This window comes from Platichthys flesus, chromosome 6 (genome assembly GCF_949316205.1).
Source record: "Platichthys flesus chromosome 6, fPlaFle2.1, whole genome shotgun sequence".
Taxonomy (NCBI): domain Eukaryota; kingdom Metazoa; phylum Chordata; class Actinopteri; order Pleuronectiformes; family Pleuronectidae; genus Platichthys; species Platichthys flesus.
The window spans coordinates 15,318,912-15,340,486 of record NC_084950.1 but is presented as its reverse complement, the minus strand read 5'-3'; the positions used below and the strand labels follow the sequence as shown (position 1 = coordinate 15,340,486).

General features: G+C 40.7%; 2 protein-coding genes across 3 annotated transcripts; both read left to right on the top strand.

Annotated features, from left to right (window-relative positions):
* Positions 1 to 1,013: 1,013 nt before the first annotated feature.
* On the top strand, positions 1,014 to 3,044 carry arpp19b (cAMP-regulated phosphoprotein 19b). The gene is made up of 3 exons (XM_062389844.1): positions 1,014 to 1,183; positions 1,649 to 1,771; positions 1,862 to 3,044. The coding sequence occupies exons 1-3, from the start codon at positions 1,139 to 1,141 to the stop codon at positions 2,030 to 2,032; spliced, it is 339 nt and encodes a 112-aa protein (XP_062245828.1). The 5' UTR covers positions 1,014 to 1,138; the 3' UTR covers positions 2,033 to 3,044.
* Positions 3,045 to 4,592: 1,548 nt separating this feature from the next.
* On the top strand, positions 4,593 to 20,814 carry LOC133955126 (unconventional myosin-Va-like). Of its 2 annotated transcripts, none has more exons than XM_062389800.1 (40): positions 4,593 to 4,788; positions 5,131 to 5,241; positions 6,082 to 6,253; positions 6,440 to 6,584; positions 6,675 to 6,828; positions 6,902 to 7,045; positions 7,392 to 7,473; positions 7,591 to 7,698; positions 7,824 to 7,930; positions 8,043 to 8,308; positions 8,392 to 8,473; positions 8,554 to 8,694; positions 8,823 to 8,948; positions 9,775 to 9,858; positions 10,165 to 10,290; positions 10,552 to 10,649; positions 10,739 to 10,825; positions 10,917 to 11,025; positions 11,315 to 11,526; positions 11,614 to 11,770; positions 12,473 to 12,712; positions 12,869 to 13,117; positions 13,439 to 13,532; positions 13,618 to 13,760; positions 14,287 to 14,400; positions 14,922 to 15,056; positions 15,186 to 15,242; positions 15,409 to 15,636; positions 15,724 to 15,791; positions 16,142 to 16,216; positions 16,310 to 16,508; positions 16,766 to 16,859; positions 16,951 to 17,094; positions 17,221 to 17,375; positions 17,467 to 17,556; positions 17,652 to 17,802; positions 18,314 to 18,596; positions 18,993 to 19,167; positions 19,256 to 19,336; positions 19,444 to 20,814. In XM_062389800.1, exons 1-40 carry the CDS (start codon positions 4,762 to 4,764, stop codon positions 19,594 to 19,596), a joined length of 5,466 nt encoding a protein of 1,821 aa, XP_062245784.1. In that variant the 5' UTR covers positions 4,593 to 4,761; the 3' UTR covers positions 19,597 to 20,814. The 2 variants fall into 2 exon arrangements, with proteins under 2 accessions (XP_062245784.1, XP_062245783.1); XM_062389799.1 differs by having other exon boundaries at positions 12,869 to 13,121; positions 13,443 to 13,532; positions 14,284 to 14,400.
* The last annotated feature ends 761 nt before the right edge of the window (positions 20,815 to 21,575 follow it).

The window sequence follows — 21,575 nt, the reverse complement described above, 5'->3', positions numbered from 1 at the left end:
AGCATTGGTTGGTGTCACATGTGAATATATTTGTTACAAATAATGAGCCATTTACTATTTGTGTTACATGTGGAATTTTGACATTAAATCTGGTTGTCGTGTAAGCATGAAGATAGAGAATGTTGGCATCACTTTTCTTCATGGCACACTATTAAAGTATAATACAAGCACATTGTACAATGAAAATTACCAAACTACTGTACATAGAGTGGATCATGTGCTGATAGTCTACCACTCATTCAACCACAAATGGTGATTAATGGAAACATTTTGCACCCTCCAAAAATAACAATGGGTTTGCTCATCAATCCACAATACTAAACTCTGAGCTGCTACTGACATTCTAGGTATACAATTTACAAAATGACATACTTTTAAGTATAGGCACAAGGGCTCTGCTATATTTTATGCAGAAATAAGTTCAAATGCTATAATGACAGTGAAAGTTATTCTATTGGCTTTGTTACCACTTATGACATCAGGTCATCTGAATGACATTGACACAAGGTCAGCGATACCATGAAAAATATCAAGAATTTTTGTCGAGGAAATTTCTACAAATTTGTTATCTTGATAATTACAATGAATGGTTGTGCAGTGGCAATAATGAGACCAGGAAATTCTAAATATGAATTTCTCCTCATGAAATGTTCATATTGTAAAACATTAAAGATGTAGTTGGGTGTCCATGTGCTGTGTCAGCATAACAATGCAATTGAAAGCATGAATAAATTGCTCTAATGTGTTAATATATTATACAAATACTGAAGTGCATGGTAAAGTATTCGTATCTATGGCATCACCGAAGCCATTAACATGTTTTCTACATGCCAGGCTATGGGAGGTATTGTAATGCTTAAGGTTTGATCATTTAAGATAAAAACCAATTGTCTGTCGCTGGCCTCCTTGTGATCGTGTCTCCGGCTGTCAACAAAGATGTTTCCTTCAGTCTGAGCTGCGTGTGAAGACTCTGCTCCAATCGGTTGCTCTGGAATCGACTCAGTGGCCTGTTGCTGTACAGTCTGCAGCCTTCGCCCGCCTCGTCGCTGCCAGAGCTGTTTCTCATCCTCCGCAGTCAGGAGCCTGTTGTGCGGACACAGCCACAGTTCAGCGAGCAGAGCCGCGATTCACCACAGCCATGTCTGACGAAGTTGAAGAAACGAGGACTTCTGACGATCAGCAGGTAGAATGTAACCAGGAAAAGATAATTTAAAGGAGATATCCGGCGCTGCAAGCGCGTCCAATCTGGTGAGGTAGCATGCGGCTAGCACGAAGCTAGTTAGCCAGCAGCTACTCTTTGCTTATGTCATCAACGATGCTAGCGCTAGGTAATTAGCTAATTAGCCACTGGCGTCTGTTGCTAAAGGAAATCTACCGACCTGATGCGTTGGTGCAGACGTAGAATGCCGTTAGTATTTATAAACTGATTATCGTGTTAGCTGACGTCGGTTGATGCTTTAGCTCAACGTCGTGTTTCCCCTCATGACGGCGCCTGCACATTATGAACTTGAACAGTCGCACTACCTGTAATGATGAATGTGTATTATATGACGACTACTCACTGCCATTATCAGTTATAAGGTAGCAAGGTTTTCACATCAGCAGAGAACAGCATGTTCCATTCATACACTCTGTACACTTTCAAAAGGAAATGGAGGACAAAGTCATCAGTCCCGAGAAAGCAGAGGAAGCCAAACTGAAAGCCAGGTATCCAAACCTTGGAGCCAAGCCCGGAGGCTCAGACCTTCTGAGGAAAAGACTCCAGAAGGGGGTGAGTCTCAGACCTTAACGCGGCTTTATCCAGACTCCACCTGTTTAAATGAAATCAAATCAACGATATATCGTCTTCTCTTTTGTGCAGCCAAAGTATTTTGACTCTGGTGACTACAACATGGCTAAAGCAAAGATGAAGAACAAGCAGTTGCCATCAGCCCCATCGGAGAAGGCTGAGATCACAGGGGGCCACATCCCCACACCTCAGGACCTGCCTCAAAGAAAGACTTCAATCGTGGCGAGCAAGCTGGCCGGTTGATGGGTTTTATTATCACTGTATTTTTACCATTCCGACCCCCCCCCACACCCCCCACTTCATATCTACCTGTCGTTTTCCGTTTAAATTTGTTTTCCACCTTTGTATGTATTCTCTATGAACAAGATATGTACCAAGCCAAATACTTGAGAAAAAATTTGGGATCTGTCAGGCACTGAATTGTCAGTGAGTTAAATCCATCAACGTAGTAGGAGAAACACTTCTCAAGCTCTTGAGACTGAATAGTGATTGTTTTCTGAACATGATATCACAGTCGTAGATGTGAATGGATGTTAATGCTATCTTATTTTCACAGAACATTTTCACTTTTAAGGATAAATGCCTTCATATGAATGCCTCTGTAACCCCCAGCTGAGTGAAGGGGATCTATCCTCATCACAAACAAATCTTGGACGTGATATTTAGAGGCATAAGTACATCTTTGTTGTGACCACTGAGGAGATGCTGTCAGAATTTGCATTGATGTATGTGTGAAATAGAAGTGTAAGTTACAGGTATGCTTTTCATTTAGAAAATTTTGAGCATTCACCTACTCACGTTGAGGCATGTCTATTGAAATAGTGAAAACTGAGGTAATCATTCTGGGTTTTTTCCCCCTAATCCTTTATTTTGTTTCTTTCCCTTCCTCTCCCTGTGCAGAAATTTGATCACTTGCTTCTGAAGTACTTAAGATTAGATCACACACACTTTGTAGCCAGTTGTATTTTAATTCATTTTAGTGACATTGGTTTGCCAAGACTTGCTGCTGGTCTCCATCTCATCTGACCTTTAAAATGGCCTTAAAAGTAATGAACTGTTCCTCTTGAGCAATATTTGCTCCCTCAGTGAAAATCTTTGTTGTGAATCTTGACTGAAATGTCTGTCACTGTCTGACTGGAATCACGTAGGATTTTATGGAAAGAAGCTCCCTTGACATGTCTGGAGTGTGCATGTGCATTTACTGTGCAGTCACACTGTGCCATTTGTTTTGTAAATAAAATAGTTTTGCATAATATCTTATAAGTACTCTTATTCAACTGAATGTATCCTTGCATTTATTACACAAGCCATCCTGCATTAAGACACTAGACATCATACTAGAGTTGCTGACATGAAAAAAACAAGGGCCTATTAATGAATGCATATTTTTTTTTCTCTTTGAAACATTTTATTTCTTGCACTTGTAAAATCCCCATCAGGTACAGCTGAGAGCCGAAAGCCACTACCAGTGTTTTAATTCTTTGATATGCCTCATGAGCAGTAGAGGGAAAGGACTTGAACCAACTTTCAATACAAACAACATACTTTAAAGAAGCTAAAATGAGTGAACTTTACTCAAGCTTTTGTACAAGTATTATAAGAGTAAATGTGATTTAATAGATCAAATTAACTTGACAAAATTATTGATGCATTGACCAGAAGTCCAATATTAATTTATGTCCATCAAACAACTTATCAACTCATAACACAATATTGTGTTAAGCTATAATTCCATATTTTATGCCAACAATTAATAACTTCAGGTTTTAAAATATGCTTAGTTAATTTGTGAAATAGGGTTTTTATTTTATATTTTTGTGTGTGATTGTTTTCATGCAAAGTATACAAACAGTATAACCAGACAATATTTGGAATTTCTTCTATTAAAATCCCCCAAATAAATGATTGTATCATTGGAATGGCTTCAAATTAATTTCATCTGATGTATAATAATCAAATCTTTTCAACTTTACAGAGCTGGTTGGGTGGGGCACTAAAGGTTCTGTGTGTACGATTTGGGTAAAAGGGATCTATTGGCAGAAAGTGAATATAAAATAACCCTAGTGGTGTATTCAGTTGTGTGTTTCACCTAAATTGTACGAATTTTTATTTTCTTTACCCTGAAATGTCCCCTTTATATATAAACCCTCGCTACGGAGGTCGCCATGTTTTTTACAGTAGCCCAGACTGGACAAACTAAACCGCTTTTGAGTTTTTATGCCAAATGAAGGCTGCCACAGGTTCTCTTTCATGTTCGGAAGGGGAGTGTGTGGTGAGGGGTATTCAGCTGCAACATGCAACTTCACCACTAGGTGTCACTAAACTCTACACACTGATCCTTTAATGAAGCGTACTGTGGGGTCAGAGGCTCCAGCTGTACACCAGGAGGTTCATCCAGCCATACTGATGTGGTGAACTAATAGTGGTAGGAGATTGTGACTTAAAGCAAAAATATCCCAGTTACACAACTCTAAACATATCTTAACTCTGATTTATATCATCTCAAACGAATCAGAACCTCAACAACAAACATGTAACTTGAAAATCCAGATTTAAAGTTATTTAAAAAAAAATCCGACCTGATGGGCAGTGTGGTGTGACCGATCAGGTTTTAATGACGCGACACATGACATGCAGCAGTAATGATGACTCCTCCATCTCCTCCTCCTCCTCCTCCTCCTCTAGGGCCTCATGGGGGCTTGGTCGACGTGCGCGTGCTGGCCGCTGGGGGGCTCAGTGGACGCACGGGAGCTGAACGTTTCGGTGCACGCGCAGCTGACTGACAGCAGCGGCGGTAGTTGAGTGGAGGAGCAGCTCCAGCTCCAGCTCCCGGGACTCGGCTCTGTGAAGGAGCACCTCCTGCTCTGTGGAGGAGCTCAGCGAACTGCATGTCCGCTCCGCCGGGCGTCTGGAGAATGTGTGCCCGCGGGTAGAAGAAACTTTACAGACACTCACCGACAGACTTTGAAAACATGGCAGCCTCCGAACTGTACTCCAGGGTAAGAGTTTCCACTGTGTGTCTGTTGTCCAGCTCATTCTACGGTTGACTTAACGTTTATTTTAACCGTCAAAATGGTGTTTTACACGTACCACTTACTTACAAGAACAGCTTCTGGTCTTCAAGTCTTCACTTGTTTACTTATAGTTATGAACCAGGCTCTTAAAACACCCCGTATCCACGGTCCATCCACGTTACACGCGTGGCTTGACTGTCTGCTGACTTTGCACTCACCCTCTTGCCATTTTCCCCACGTCACTGAAGATTTAATACAGTTATATACAGGGCCGTGTTATTGTGAGAGCAGTGGTTGAATGGCTCTGTTTGCCCCTGTCCATCCCAGTATGCCCGTGTATGGCTCCCAGATGCAGCCGAGGTGTGGAGGTCAGCGGAGCTTATCAAAGACTACACTGCTGGAGACCTGACGCTGGCCCTGCAGCTGGAGGATGGCACGGTGAGCACACGCACATACACGCACGATATTGACTTCCATGATCCTAACCTTAAAACATTCTTTCACCTTAAATTGTATTGTGATTTACGTTATTGGGACTTTGTTTTCATGAGAAGAGTGGAACACACCAGTTGATGCCCCCATACACTTATTTACTTTACCTCCCAGGTAGGTGATGTTTTTCAGCCCCCCCCTTCAGACTGAAGAAGGGCACATAAGTGAAGGTCGCAATAAATAAATGGAAGAAGTTGGAATAAATACAGTTTATGGGAGCATCAACTGGTATGCGGACAGTCACGTTTTCTGATTTCTGTCACTTCTGTTCAGCATTAAGTGTTGTTAACACACACACACATATATTGCATTCTTTGGAGGAACTCTGGCTATGGAGCTTCATCAATCTCTGAGCTGTGGAATCATGTGAGGCAACTGTGATGTCTGGTAAATGTACATGGAATCCCATAAAGGCAATCTTATGTGTCTCTTTAAGCATCTCTGTAAAAGCCCATTTAATAAACTGGGCGCAATAAATAGGTGCGTAATGGTTAAAACACTCCAATAGTGCGTGGTTTACAAAAAATGTTCTCTGTGCTGTTGCTACCTGCATCTGCAAGGTCGAGTTTGGGCATGCACATTAGGTATGGAAATAAACCTAAGTCCTATCATGAGTGAACACGAGCAAGGGAAACACAGTGACAGTACAATTATAGTTTGTGTTTAACCATTTGATTTTACTTGTATCTTCTCTCTCCCCCCCTCCCCCCCCAGGCTTTGCAGTTCATCTAAAATGAAAGACTAATGTCACTGGTACTCTAAGCTAAATATCATGTGTTTTCCTAGGAGGTGGAATACAAAATAGACCCCAGGACCAACAACCTGCCACCTCTAAGAAACCCCAACATCCTGGTGGGGGAGAATGATCTCACGTCGCTCAGCTACCTCCACGAGCCAGCAGTGCTGCACAACCTCAAAGTGCGCTTCATTGACTCCAAGTTGATTTACACGTACTGTGGTAATGAGCTTCATCTCCCTTGAGTCACACTATCACTGTCACACTAGACTTTGGAGCCATGTTCACTGTACGTTCTGACACAATCTACAGCATATTACGTTGATTATTATGGTACTGGCTGCTCTTAAAGGAACATGAACCAAAATGTGTCTTGCTGCTGAGAACTTTTCTCTTTGTTGTATTTAGGAATTGTCCTGGTTGCCATAAATCCCTATGAGAGCTTGCCCATATATGAAGCTGACATCATCAATGCCTACAGTGGGCAGAACATGGGGGACATGGACCCCCATATATTTGCAGTGGCGGAGGAAGCATATAAACAGATGGCCAGGTTCTGACACTATACATTTAAACCTTTTAAGCAAGTAAAATTCTACGTTGCTTGAGCTGATATCCTGTATATTATCGCCTTTTCATGCAGGGATGAAAGAAATCAATCCATCATAGTGAGCGGGGAGTCTGGAGCGGGCAAAACCGTCTCTGCTAAGTTTGCTATGCGTTACTTTGCCACAGTCAGCTCTTCTGGGGACACCAGTGTTGAGGATCGAGTCCTCGCCTCCAGCCCCATCATGGAGGTAACGTTTCCCACCGCAGGAAACAAGAACATAAAAATGTTTTTACTGATACATATGTGTTTGTTTTCCTAAGGCCCTCGGGAATGCCAAGACAACAAGGAACGACAACAGCAGTCGCTTCGGGAAGTACATTGAGATTGGGTTTGACAAGAAGCATTGTATAATTGGTGCTAACATGAGAACCTACTTACTGGAAAAGTCCAGGGTTGTGTTTCAGGTAACATCATTTCTATGGATATAACTCGCATGTCTTCAGGTGACTTCTCTGTGTATGAATGTGTCCCTTCATATCTTGCTATCATCTGTGATTCTCCTCACAGCTAAGTGATTTGAAACACTCACATGCATGCACCGTGTTAACATGTGAACAGTATATCTTTGCAGCATCATTCAAGGCACAAGGATAACCCTCAGATTAACCTGTATGGCCAGTGACTCACAGAGATGTCAATGTATTATTAATAGCAAAGCAGTTGGTCTACTTGAATGTACATACAATTGATTGTTTTCAGTATTTATGGTTTCTTCCTTCTTTTTTTTTCTTCTGTTTTCATAATTTTTAGGCCCATGGAGAAAGGAACTATCATATATTCTATCAGCTGTGTGCCTCTTCACATTTACCAGAGTTCAAGGCCTTTAAGTTAGGTATGTGAGTCTCTGAAATATTGGATTCCTTAAATCATGATTTAGGAGAACTACTTCAGTAGCAGTTGTAACAGAGCAGTCTGTATTAGTAAAATACATTATGATTAATGTTCATAGGTTGCGCAGATGACTTCCACTGTATTAACCAGGGTCAGAGCCCAGTCATAGATGGAGTGGATGATGCCAAAGAGATGCGCAGCACCAGGAAGGCCTTCTCACTTTTAGGTATGTGGAAGTTGCATTTCAATAAAGTTTGCATTAACAGCATACAATGTATTTTGAATATGGAGTTTTATTGCAAGGCACTATGGATCAAACTTTTTTGTTTTATTGTACTGTTTTCCTTGTAGGAATCTCTGAAAGTGACCAAATGGAAATTTACCAGATAATGGCATCTATTCTCCACCTTAGCAATGTGGAGATTAAAGATCAGTCAACAGACAGAAGCAGCATCTCGGTAATTACTGATCACACGTTTTCTTTTTCTCTTATATTTTACGTTGGAGTACTGTATGGAGCATGTGTTGATGCCCCTCCCCAAAGATCATTTGTTGTTGATGTATTTCCAGCCAGATAATGTGCACCTGATGGTGTTTTGTGAGCTGATGGGGGTTCCATGCGAAGAAATGGCCCACTGGTTGTGTCACAGGACGCTCAAGACGACCACAGAAACCTACGTGAAGTCTTTCTCCAAAGTGAACGCGGTCAATGGCCGAGATGCCCTGGCTAAACACATCTATGCCAAACTCTTCAGCGTGATTGTGGGGAGTATTAACAGCGCTTTAAAAACTGGAGCCAAACAACACTCATTCATTGGTGTGCTCGACATTTACGGGTAAGTTGCCACCTTTGGAATGTGATATTTAAAATTATTTGATGGATGACCAGATGTGTTTTTAATACAAACTTTCTCTTCAGGTTTGAAACATTTGATGTGAACAGCTTTGAGCAGTTTTGCATCAATTATGCCAATGAGAAGCTTCAACAACAGTTCAACCTGGTATGTGTCCTTTGCTGCTCAGCATGTGCATTTACAAGTGAGAATTTGTAGAAATAATTATTAGCGATCACTCCTTCCAGCATGTTTTCAAATTGGAGCAAGAGGAGTACATGAAAGAGGAGATCTCCTGGACATTGATCGACTTCTATGACAACCAGCCGTGCATTGATCTAATTGAGGCGAAGCTGGGAGTCCTGGACCTCCTTGATGAGGAATGCAAGGTAAAAAAAAAACTGCTTTACTTTTTCAGCAAAAGTCTGCCCGGCTATTTTCCACTGGAGGAATCTCTGCCACATTATGTTTAGAGGTTATGAGTAATGCTATGACTAACCTCTTCCTGTTTCCACAGATGCCAAAAGGCTCTGATGACACATGGGCCCAAAAACTGTACAACACCCTCCTGAAGCAGAATGTCCACTTTGATAAACCCAGGTTATCAAACAGAGCTTTCATCATCCATCACTTTGCAGACAAGGTACTTGACTGCCCAGGAAAACAGTTACACAGAATGTTTCATGTTCAGGTGGTATTTTATTTGACTGGGGCTTTTTGTGCATGTCTTGTGTGTAACTTAATGGATTTTCTTCTAGTATTCAGGTTTCTTTCCACAGAAAGACACAAACCTTGGAAAATATCCAGAGCATTGGGCTCTGACATTTTCCTTTCACAACAACAGGAACATTTTCAGAACATTTTCAGAACATTAAAACAAGGGGTGGGTTCTGAGTCGAGCAGCAAGAGGCTCGACATGGTGTATAAATTCTGCTCAGAGATCTTTTTGTTTACAGCACTTCGACACCCATTTTACTCATTGTGAATTTTCTAAAAATGATCCTGCTGTATTATCACATGGGCTAACACTGACATGTTTTGGACACTTTTCGGTCATATTACTTGGGTGATGGCAGCAAAGTTTCCAAGTTTCCAGGGAAATGTTCAGCCTTCTGTGCATTTTATGAAAGCACCTCAAATGTGTACAGTTATGTGACCCGAGTACCTCTGTGGTCATCGGTGCAAATGTGTGTTTATTTATATGTGTTATTTTTTTAATTAGTCTTTTGACTGAGTTGGGATAGACTTTGGTTCCCGCCCAGCACAGAACAGTGTTGAAAATGGACAGATGGGTGGCTGACTCATGCTTTCTCCTGAATAGCACCAACAGAGTGAAGTGTGAAATTGTAATAAATTTGTCTTCAAAGTCAGAATTCAATGCCTACACCATGAATATTTGGGAATAATCAGTCTTTTCCTGTTCCTGATGAATGTAACCCTCAATCTTTTAGCCGGTCTATTGTGTTTAGGTGGAGTACCAGTGTGAGGGCTTCCTGGAGAAAAACAAGGACACGGTCAATGAGGAGCAAATAAATGTGCTGAAAAAGAGCCAGGTGAAATCATTTAAAATAGTTTACAATATTTTAATGTATTTGTTTTCGTGGTAGTTAGAGTGAGAAATTAATTCAGTGTCCTTTAATGTCTCCACCACTGCCAAGAAGCCAAAAGCAAATAACTGCAAAGTATTTCTTGTGTTGCAAGTCTTCAGGAACACACCCTATGCTTGTTCAGTCTGACCTATCAGTGGAAAAACACCCTCTGACTAAGATTGAAAACACTGCCATCTGCTGTGCAATGGCAGCTTTACATTCTTCTACTTGGTGTCAGATGTGTTCATTCTATACTTCTCATCTTTTCAGTTTGATTTGCTTCTGAAATTGTTTGAGGAAGATGAGAAGGCAAAGGGTTCCACCAACAAACGTACTGGCGTAACTGGAAGGGCTGGTCCAAGTCATAAGGATAACAAGAAGACTGTTGGACTGCAGGTGAGAGCACACAAAGTAAACATGACATTTGGTGGTGAGGGTCTGTCTCACAGTGACAGCACCTATCCTCATTAGAAGGAGAGACACCAGCACACTGGCTGCACTTGCTCAGTAAAAAACAATAAAGAAAGAAACAATAAAGATGGGTTGAGTGCCCATCCACAAAATATATGTATGATTGGGTAAGTTTTTCGAGCCATGATTCATGAGGATATGATTCATGTATCACCAAATTCACTTACCAAGGTTTTGTTGTCTCAGTTTCGACAGTCTCTACATTTGCTGATGGACACACTTAATGCTACGAGTCCTCACTACGTACGCTGCATTAAGCCAAATGATGATAAATCTCCGTTCACGTGAGTAGGACGAGTCTGTTTGTACGGTTATCTGTAACAAGCACAGATGAAAGAGTAGTAACGTGTTATGTTTGTTCTCTTCTATACAGCTTGGACCCTGTGAGGGCAGTGCAGCAGCTGCGTGCATGTGGTGTCCTCGAGACAATCCGGATCTCAGCAACCGGCTTCCCATCTAGGTAGCATATCAAAAAACAGAAACTGGTACTCCGGGCCATGGGTAGTTGTTTTTAAAAATACCCACCTTACTTTTCTATTTATTTATTGCAGGTGGACCTATCAAGAATTCTTCAGACGTTATCGGGTCCTCATGAAGCAAAAAGATGTTCTCAATGATATAAAACAGACATGCAAAAATCTCCTAGAAAAACTTGTGAAGGTATGTTGGAGTTGCATAAAATTAAGGAAACATTGTGTTAACCACATAGCTCTGGCTCACGAGTCTGCCTTGAAACCACATTTAAATCCACTAAATTTATTTGGATCCGCTCCATAATGTACACACTCATCGAGCCCCTAAATATGTCAGATTTCTTTCATCATGAGTCACACATATTTCGTTGAGAAATCAATGAAAATGCTGAAATTTCCATATCTCACAATGTTAAAGACAGTAAATTGATTCAATTCAACTATTACACCAAAATATGACTGTGTTGTGTCATTAGGACCAGGATAAGTACCAGTTTGGCAAAAACAAGATCTTCTTCAGGGCTGGTCAGGTGGCTTACCTGGAGAAGCTGCGTTCCGACAAGCTGCGTATGGCTTGTGTCAGCATCCAGAAGACTATCCGCTGCTGGTTAGCCCGCAAAAAGTATCTGAGGATGAAGGGTTCTGCCATTACCATTCAGAGATATGTACGGGGCCACCAGGCCCGTTGGTAAGTGGATCTGCTGAAATAACAAAATAAGAAGTTGTCTGATGTCTGCTGATAATTCTCTCCTATTACTTTGTTTTTTTCTGTCAGTTATGTTCAGGGTCTACGAAGAACCAGAGCAGCCATTGTCATCCAGCGGAACGTTCGCATGTGGGTGAACAGGAGACACTATCAGCAGCAGCGCTTGGCAGCCATCACCATCCAGTGCTTCCTGAGGGCCTACATGGCCAGAAAGCAGTATTATAAGGTAATGGCCTAAAATGCCCCTTAAAAGTCTGATGCGTTTAATTAAGTTAAGTTTTATTTCTGCACTCATTAGTTCTCTTTTCTGGAAAGGTTTTGTATTCATAATTAAATAATGGCAACGTAATTTCATAAGGCAATATCATCATGAGCCTTGCATAGAACTGAGCATTTGGGGGTTTGCTGACTGTTGTTTGTGACTTTTTTTTTTAAAGGGATTTACCCAGTCCATACTGGAGCTGGCTTCTTGATTATTGCAATAACCACAGTTGGATTTAACAGTTGTCACGAAGAAAAGGAACCGGAATTGCCTCTTCAACACTTTTTTTGAAGAGTTTCTTGCTTAATGGAAGTCCAGATGTGTCAGGTTCTGGTAATAATGTTGTTGAAGTAGTGAAGGCTCGAGAATACAGAGTGCATTAGATTGTTATGGATTTCCTCAAACTTGAAAAATAATTAAATTCAAAGCATCACGGGGCAACAGCTTGGGTTAGTGTGACTCCCCGTGAGCTGACGTATTTACATAGTACTGCAACAGCGAGAACACTTATTATTGATGTTAGAAACTGTGGTCACAGACATGTTATACTGAGAAACACTGTTAATGCAGTTTGTTTTTAAATGTATTAGAAGAAGCACACAAGCACTAGAAATAATCTTACCATCAAGTTTAACTAGGAATATGTGTTTGTCTTTGTATTCATAGTTGATGTTTGAGCAAAAGGCTGTTGTGATCCAGAAGTGGGTGAAAGGCTGGCTGGCCAGACAGCGTTACAAACGCACCATGGCATCTATCGTCCTGCTGCAGAGCTGTGTGCGCCGCATACAGGCCAAGAAGGAATTAAAGAAGCTGAAGCTGGAGGCGCGCTCTGTTGAGCACTTTAAGAAGCTCAACTATGGCATGGAGAACAAAATCATGCAGCTGCAGCACAAGATAAATGATCAGGTGAGTACTGTGAGGGTATGGAGGTCTGTCGTGTTTTTATAAATCATTGTTTTCTTGTGGAATCTACCATCAGAAAAAATTTCGCTGGAGAAGTATTGAGTCATTGGGAGGCGTAGAATCACATGCACAGCATGTGTTTGTATTTTCCCCCTGCAGCAAAAAGAAAACAAAGAGCTCCGTGAGAGGCTGAGTGTTGTGGAGAAGACCCAGAGTATAGAGAGAGAGAGACAGAGCAGAGAGATTGAGAACCTACGTAGATCCGAGCAGAAGGTCCGAGGCCAGGCAGAGACACTTCCCTCTCTGCTGGAGCAGCTCTCCTTCCTTCAACATGAGTTGGAAAACACGCGCAGAGAGAAAGAAGACCTGGAGGAGCAGACAAAGGTCTATAAGGAGCAGACTCAACAGGTAGGTCTGCCACATACACATCTAAGTTTATCATACTTCAGAGGCTATCAGCTTCAACTGCACATTCTACATGTTGTATTTTGTAAATAAATTTGCTTGCCAAAACATTTTCAATCCGAATTTGGGGTTTAGGCTTAGTAGAATAGTAGAATAAACGTGGCTGCATTTGAGTTACTAAAGATCATAATGAAATTTATAATAGAAAATGTTGAGATTTAGTCAATATTTTTTCCAGTGTTCCTGTTAATTTCTGAAACATATTGAGCAATAATGAATGGGAATAAATACTGCGAACATATTTTTTCCTTCTTTCACAATCAGGTAGTAGAAGAGCTTAATATGAAGAACAGCTTGTTGAACAGTGAAAAAGACGAACTCAACACATTATTCGTTGAACAAGCACAAAAGTTAACAGGTACTGAGCAGCTCACCTTAAACCTTTACAGTTGACCGCTAGCAGCTTAAATTCAGAATAATAAATCCAAATTGTTTTGTTTCAGAGATTACAACCAACGTAGAGAACACTAAACAGATGGAGAAGGACTTAATGGAAGAACGTTCTCGCTACCAAGGTCTGCTGAGTGAACACCTGCACCTGGAGGAGCAGAACAGAGACCTGAAAGAGAAGATGGATCTCAGCATTGTGAGAAACCTTTTCTTTTGGCAAAAAGAACAACACACATATTCAGTAAAAATTGTTTTGATGGGTGCTGATTCGGATAAAAATTACAAAACATTTGAAAAAAAGAGAAAATCTGAACATCTAGAGGCTTAAATTATTTATTTGCTGTAGTTTTCAGACCGCCAGACAGGAAGTCCGTATTTTTCCTTTTTGAACAATATTTTGGCTTCAGTTAGTTTTTATCTGGCAACAGTAGTTATAAACATCTTCATTCATTGATTTAAATAACATGACAGTTTCAAGATGCTGTAATAAACCAACCACCCCTTTATTGAAAAGTTCAGTAGATGTACAGAGCTTGTTCACATGGTAACATCAGCTCATTGAGCAAAGTGAAACCAGCTGACAACACCAAGAAAAAGGTTCAAAATATCAAAATGTGTCTTTTGTTGGTAACTCTTTATATACGGTCTATGGTTGATACAAGTTTAGGCCGGACAGACTCTTTCTCTGACATGTTTTGTTATGTCCTCTCACACATCAGCAGAGTTCAAGCAAACCTGGTCACAAGAGGACAGACTCCAACTACAGCAGTTACTCCTCAGAGTTTAGTCTGAGCGTAGGTTCTACAGAGGGAGAGGACAGATCTTCACAGAAAGAGGTAATGTACTAAAGCACATAAATACATGCTGCATAATTAAATCAAAACTGATGCTTATATGTGAGTATGAACTTCTCAACCTCAGCTTGGAGGTTGATGCAAAACATTTACATTTATATACTAACAACTAAAAACATTTTCATGTAAAAATGATATCTAAAATGTATTATGATCAGACTTGAGCAACTTGCAACATGCTCGCCATGTCTCTGTTAATAGTTCAGTAACGAGGTTTGTAGTTGCTGGATCTTCATATTAACATGAATGCACATGATTTCTATTACATCTGCATGATCTCCGCCTTCAGTAAGCATGATATTAGTGGCACTAATAAACGGATGGAAATATAGAAGGAATTCTGTCTGTGTTGTTGAATTTACTACAGAGAACTGGACAATCATTCTTTTGAAAAGCTGTGGAGCGTTTTCTTCCAGCCTCGTCTGTGTCATAATCCTATTAGTGCAGCATTGTAGTTTAGTTGTGGAGAGATCAGTGAGTCAGTTCTTGCTGTGTTGTGTTAGGATGAGACCGAGGCCACGGTGGACCTGCCTGTGCTTCTGAAGCTCCAGAGAAGAGTGAAGGAACTGGAGCAGGAGAAACAGTCACTGTGGCAGCAGCTAGATAAGAGAGAAGAAGCCAAACAAGAAAAGGCAAAAGTAGGCACTGAACACCAATCATGTTTCTTAGTGGTTAAACTAAAAATCTACCAAACAGATCAATAAGTTATTAATTGTGTCTGACTGATATTTGTGTTTGAAATGTTGATTTTTACTCTTTCTGAAAAGGAGGTGGAGGAGCAGAGAACTGTTGGCAGAACAGAACTGGATTTGGAGACACTGAAGGTACAACTTAGTCAAGAACATACTGTATATTTGGATCCAAGCAATAGAGCTGTTTTTAAAGAGTCACCCCGTAACAGTTCCTGAAGTCTATGATTACTTATCTTTGCATTGAAGTACTGAAAGGTGAATATAGACACACAATGAATCTGTAGATGTCTGAATGCAGAGGCAAGAGTTGGAGTCTGACAACAAGAAGCTGAAACAGGATCTGAACGAGCTGCGAAAGTCTCTGACCAATGAGAACAGTGAGTCGATGCCTCCTGACCCTGGTACCCGGCCCTACGAGGTACTGATGGAACAACTCACCTCCTCCAACGAGGAGCTGGAGATGAGAAAAGAAGAAGTGCTGCTGCTTCGATCGCATATGGTCCGCCAAGAAGCTCTTAAACATAAGGTAGCTGGAATGTTTTTAATATTGATCTGTAAAATGTACATCTGAAATTAATGAGAAATAATTAATTCCATTTGCACTCCCCTTCAGGACTCTCTACTGGGCGAGAGTGTGAAATTAGACCTCAGTGAAATTCCCTCGTTTAAAGACATTGACAGGTAAGAGCAATCTGCTCCCACTCTTATCTAAATTCTACGGGCTGACAAATCATTGTTATATACTGCTGGAAAGTACAGAAAATATATTAAACATGTTCGATTATAATCCTAGGTTGGTTATGGTTTATGAGGTGGAGTGGGTTGTCTAATCAGTCTGTGGTTCAATCCCCAGCTCCTTCAGTCCACATTAACCATTAATACTTTCCACTGGTTTTCCCTCATACTTCCTTATAATCACCACCAATATCATCATGTAACAAGTATTAAATTATATTAACACTGAAGCAACCTTGTTCTAGTGTGAATCTTTCAGGTTTAACGTGATATTCTTTTCTAATGTTCCTCTTAAGATCCCTGGATATCCATACTCTGAATGAAGATGGAGAGCTATGGCTGGCTTATGAAGGCTTAAAAGAGACCAACACGTAATTAAGATATATTCTGTTGCTGTTATGTGAGTTCAAGCAGTTTCATGTCACATGGAACCAAATACTTTCCCTCCTCTGTCCATCCTCCAGGTTCCTGGAGAGCCAGATGCAGGAGATGGAGCGTGTTCACAGTGATAAGTGCCAGAGTCTTCTCGAGGAGGTGAACAAGCTGAAGGCTGAGAAGGAGCAGCAGCAGAAGCTGTTGGCTCAGAGCCTCCTTCTGCCTGAAGACGCCCGAATCGACGCCAGCCTGAAGCATGAGATCATACGGCTCACCAATGATAACCTGGTGGGTCCTATCAGTCGCTTCTCAACTCAACATCTTTGACTCTAATCACAGATATAGTGATCACTTTTACTTTACAGACCTCTTTCAAATATGAAGTAAATGTCAAATATATAGCTGACTGTGCAGTACAAGATAATATTGTTATTTTATCAACAAAAAGTGGCATATTAACAAATTAAAGGGAAGTGCTTTAAGGTGGTTGCTTTAATCATGTTGCTATTTACTGATGTTCACTCGAATGTGTTTGAATCTTTCAGGAGAACATGGATCGGCAAGAAAAACAAGATAAAATCATACGCAAGTTGAAAAAGCAACTTAAATTTTACATGAAAAAAGTTGGCGATTATGAAGGTATCCACTTGTTCATAAAATACATTTTACAGATGTTAGTATCACAGCCTCGTTCATGTCATTACTCACACTGCGTCTTTACTGTATTTAGCAAACACTCAACAAATGACCGATGCCGCTGCAATGAACGCTCCAATGAGAGCTGTTCATATCACCCGCAAGGAGAAAGAGTATCAGGGCATGTTGAAGTACACGGAGGGCGAGGAGAACCGCCTGCTAAAAAATCTGGTCACAGGTAAGTTCTGACCTGTTTTATTCAAGCAAATCACTTCCGTAACTGTTTTTTAATTGCATGAAGATGTTCTTCATAGATAGAGGAGTTGTTATGTGAATATTTGACTGTGAAATGTTGTCCGCTCAGATCTGAAGCCTCGCGGCGTAGCAGTTAGCCTCATTCCTGGGCTTCCTGCCTACATCATCTTTATGTGCCTCCGGTACGCGGACTATGTGAATAATGACCGGAGAGTCAGCAATCTGCTCAATTCCACCATCAGCAGCATTAAAGGGGTCATCAAGGTGCAGTGTATACCTTTGATATGTATCAATGAAGCAACTCATGTTTATCTTGTATTGATCTTTACATTGATTATTTTCTTTTTCTGTGAAGAGACGAGCAGGTGATTTCGAAGTAGTTTCCTTTTGGTTGGCCAACAGCTGCCGGCTGCTGCACTGTTTGAAGCAGTACAGTGGAGATGAGGTAAGCTGGACGAGGTTTGATGCTGGAGTTCTGTTGACAGCTGGACATGTCCCTTGATTAACCCTGCACGTCTCTATGTCCTCTGTATAATCTAGGTCTTCATGACGCACAACACTGCCAAACAAAACGAGCAGTGCTTGTCCAACTTTGAACTGTCAGAGTACCAGCAGGTCTTTGGTGACCTGGCCATTCAAATCTACTGTCAGCTCATCAAGAGCATGGAGAACGTCATGCAGCCCCTGATAGGTGAGGAGACATAACCCGTTTTCAGACATGAACTCCTCTCAGGAGTTTGCCTTTCATATTTGAAGAATGCGGTACGTAATTGTCCAGGTCAAGCTTGTTCACAACCATTGGAAAATGGCCGTAACATTCAGGCAGGGTGTGGTGCCTGGCTATAAACCTCCCTCTGGAAAGCATTATTTTTGTTCAAAGCACATTGCAGAGTCTGCTCTTATCTTTAAAAGATCTCCAATCTCATTGACTTTCCGAGTGGACATCTTTGTCTGTGTCTTCTACGCGTATGGCACCTCTTTCTCATACTGAGACATTTTACTTTGGGACTGGCAAGAAAAGCTTAGAAAAATGTGAAGAGCAATTGACTTGGACATTTCCATTCCTACATACAGCATCTCTAGAAAATTTCAGGAAAATATCCGGACTTCAACGCATGTCTGAAAGCAGCTTTAATTTTACATGTACAACTCCGACTATTACTCATCAACATGATTTTTTTTCCTTCACGTGTTATATGCAGTGGCAAGCATGCTGGAGCACGAGACGATCCAGGGAGTCCTGGGGTCCAAACCGACAGGCCTGAGGAAGAGGAGCACGAGTTACCCAGAGGAGGAGGCTGTCACCGTGGAAGTCCTCCTGCAGCGTCTTGGCCTCTTCCACACCACCATGAGTCAGCATGGGATGGACCCAGACCTCATCAAACAGGTGGTGAAGCAGCAGTTCTACATCATCTGCGCAGTCACCCTCAACCACCTGCTGCTGCGGAAGGACATGTGCTCCTGGAGTAAAGGCCTGCAGATCAGGTATAGAAAACAGCGGCCATGTTCTTAATGAAATTAAAATTAGAGGGGAAGAAGAGTATCGATTTGAGTTGCTGTGATTTTTAATAAATATAAGAATCATCAGATATTCAGTATATTTGGCCCAGTCAAAGTGCTGTAATTAAAAGGGTTAATTTCAAACTTTGAAAGGCCATTAATCTTCATTATAACATTATTAGTTTTCCTTTTTATAAAAATGGTTCCCCCCTTTAGTTCCCCCCTTACACAGAAAATGATGCAGTGTATCATCACATATACAGTATATACTGTATTCACTAGTTTCAGAATTTCAAGAAACCATTTTTTTATGGCTCCACAATTACATTAAAATATCTTGAATTATTTGAATATATTTCACATTCATTCCTCTGGCTTCAGGTACAATATTTGGCAACTGGAGGAGTGGCTGGCGGAGCGGGAGTTGTCAGACTGTGGTGCCAAGGAGACTCTGGAGCCGCTGGTACAGGCTGCACAGCTTCTGCAGATCAAGAAGAAGACGGAGGCTGATGCCCAAGCTATCTGCAGCATGTGCACCGCCCTCACCACGGCACAGGTCCGTCATCAGTGGAGGTTTAAGCCTTTCAAACGTGTTGACACAATATTTGAATTGGGTTTGATTCATTCTTTGTTTCTCTCGACAGATTTTGAAAGTGTTGACCCTGTACACTCCAGTGATTGAATTTGAAGAGCGAGTGCCAACCGCTTTCATCACAACTATTAAAGTGAGTAAATGGAAAGTTTTAAGTGTGGTCAAGATCACACTGCTATTTCATCCTATACTATTTTTGATCTTATTTAACGAAATCTCCATCTTTTAAATATATTTTAGAACATTTTGAAAGACAGAGGTGAGTCGGCCCCTTTGATGATGGACGGCAACAAGATCTTCTCCGTCACGCTCCCCTTCACACCCTCCACTGTGGCTCTGGAGACCATCCAGGTTCCTGCTAGTCTTAATCTGAGCTTCCTCACCCGCATCTAAACCTGCTGCCTCCGACATGTTCTCTGTGTTTCGTTTACCTAAGTAAAAAAACAACAAAGTTTTTCACCAAAGGTTTTTACCTCTCTGTGAAGTTTTAAAGATTCCTTCTGCAGTAGAGAAATTATATGTTGTTTACAGGCCTCAGTGCATTAGCTGTACACCAAAGAGTAATAACTGTATGAACAGTGAATATGCAAAACATTCTTTTAAAATGTAATTTCTTGTCACACCTGATATTTTGCCAATACAGGTGTAGAATTCGTGCTTTCATTGATGTATTCCTATAACTATAACTTTAGGAAAACGGTATTATAGCTGGAACTTTATATTTCTACGACTCCTAATTCCAATTGATGGTATTTATGTCCAGACAAGTTGAAGGAGCCAATAGTACTCTTGTATCTGTAGTTAACTATCTGTAGTCTAACCGCTGTTGGTTATATTAAGGGATGGTATCTCAGGAAGAGGGCTTGATGTGTGTTTAAAACTGCTGCACAAATTGTTTCACTCCATCATGAGGTGTATTAGATCTTATAGATCATAAGCTCAGTGTTTTTGTTCTGGAGTGGTGCCTGTGAACCACCCGGGAGTCCGTAAGAAAACGGAGAAGATTTGAATCAAGTTAAGTATTTCTCAATGTCTACCCTGACACATCGCTGTTTTGTTATCTGATGCTTTAATGTCATTTAGTATAAAAAAATTATTTAATAGGAGGTGAACTTCACAAAACAAATATAAAGCAAATAATAAGGCTGATAAAGGAAAGGAGTGTCTGTTTTGAAATACGTCTAAAACTATATGTGGTGCTCTTTGGCACAGGGGGGATGGAGTCTGATACAAAAAATAAAATGAACCAAGGTGCTACTGCTGTTGGAAAAAACAACTTAATTATAGTGTCTAATTCTGAAGATAAAAACTGACTCAGGTCACCTGCTCACCGTTTCCACAGTAAGAGGGCCTTGGTTTATTTATTTATGTTTCTAAATAAAACAAATCTGCACTTTAATCCTCATTCGGGAGCAGAGCTTCAGATTTGATTTGGACTTCATGCAAGAGACCTTTCTTCTGAGAGTTCTTCACATGTGAAGTTTGACTCTTTTGTCTTTGGATTAGTTCAAATTCAGAAATGTGCATGTAACCAACTGATGCAACTAACTCTATGAAAGATGGATCTTAAATACTCAAAACTGTGCTTTTAAAATACATTTTTTATTTTTTCATGGTCATCATTGTCCTTTGTTTTAAAATACTTTAGATATGAAAATACAGAAAAGGTTAATAATGATTTTTTCTGGACTTCTCGTGGTAAGGCAGGAGCTGATGTGTGCTCACGCTCTGTGATCTCTGCCTGAGATCTGCATCCGGTTTGTTTTGTCGTTAAAATCCTTGATCAAACGAGCACACCCACCTTGTCACAAGACAGGAGGGCGGAGTCGACCAGTTAAGAGTCCGCAGCAGGTGAACTACAACCAGGAAGAGTCGGGACCAATGATGGTGGCGACCTTCAAAATAAAAGCTTCAGGTTTGTTCCAGAGAACCCCTTCACTGTAATATCTTGGTTTGATAAGTTATATGTTGGCGTGAGTGAATATTTCCCTCCGTCATTGTCTTATGAAGGATTTTAGAGGTGGGAATGTCTCATAAAGGAAAGACTAGCTTAAATAAGTTAAAGCTTTTGTTCCTCCATCATCACTGGAGAGCCCCTTAGTATTTATTAGACGCTCATTGTCAGTGTAAATACTGGTAAGAAAATATGATGAGTTCTACCTCACTCTATAGCCTCAGGGTTAAGTTAAGTATCAGATCAGGATATGTCAATACATTTATCATGAATACACAATCATATAGATTAATAAAAGAGAAATAATTTGAGCTTTAGGGTTAACATATAAATGTAATACAATTTAAGTTAAGGATTTGAAGTTTTGATACAAGTGTTTTTCAAAGAAGGATTTTGAACGAATTCCCTACGTATTATT

Coding starts and splice junctions, on each gene's coding strand:
- arpp19b (XM_062389844.1), top strand. CDS start 1,139: ATGTCTGACGAAGTTGAAGAAACGAGGACTTCTGACGATCAGCAG. Junction 1,184..1,648: donor GGACTTCTGACGATCAGCAG/GTAGAATGTAAC, acceptor CACTTTCAAAAG/GAAATGGAGGACAAAGTCAT. Junction 1,772..1,861: donor GGAAAAGACTCCAGAAGGGG/GTGAGTCTCAGA, acceptor TCTTTTGTGCAG/CCAAAGTATTTTGACTCTGG.
- LOC133955126 (XM_062389799.1), top strand. CDS start 4,762: ATGGCAGCCTCCGAACTGTACTCCAGG. Junction 10,650..10,738: donor GATGATAAATCTCCGTTCAC/GTGAGTAGGACG, acceptor TCTTCTATACAG/CTTGGACCCTGTGAGGGCAG. Junction 19,168..19,255: donor CCGCCCTCACCACGGCACAG/GTCCGTCATCAG, acceptor TTCTCTCGACAG/ATTTTGAAAGTGTTGACCCT.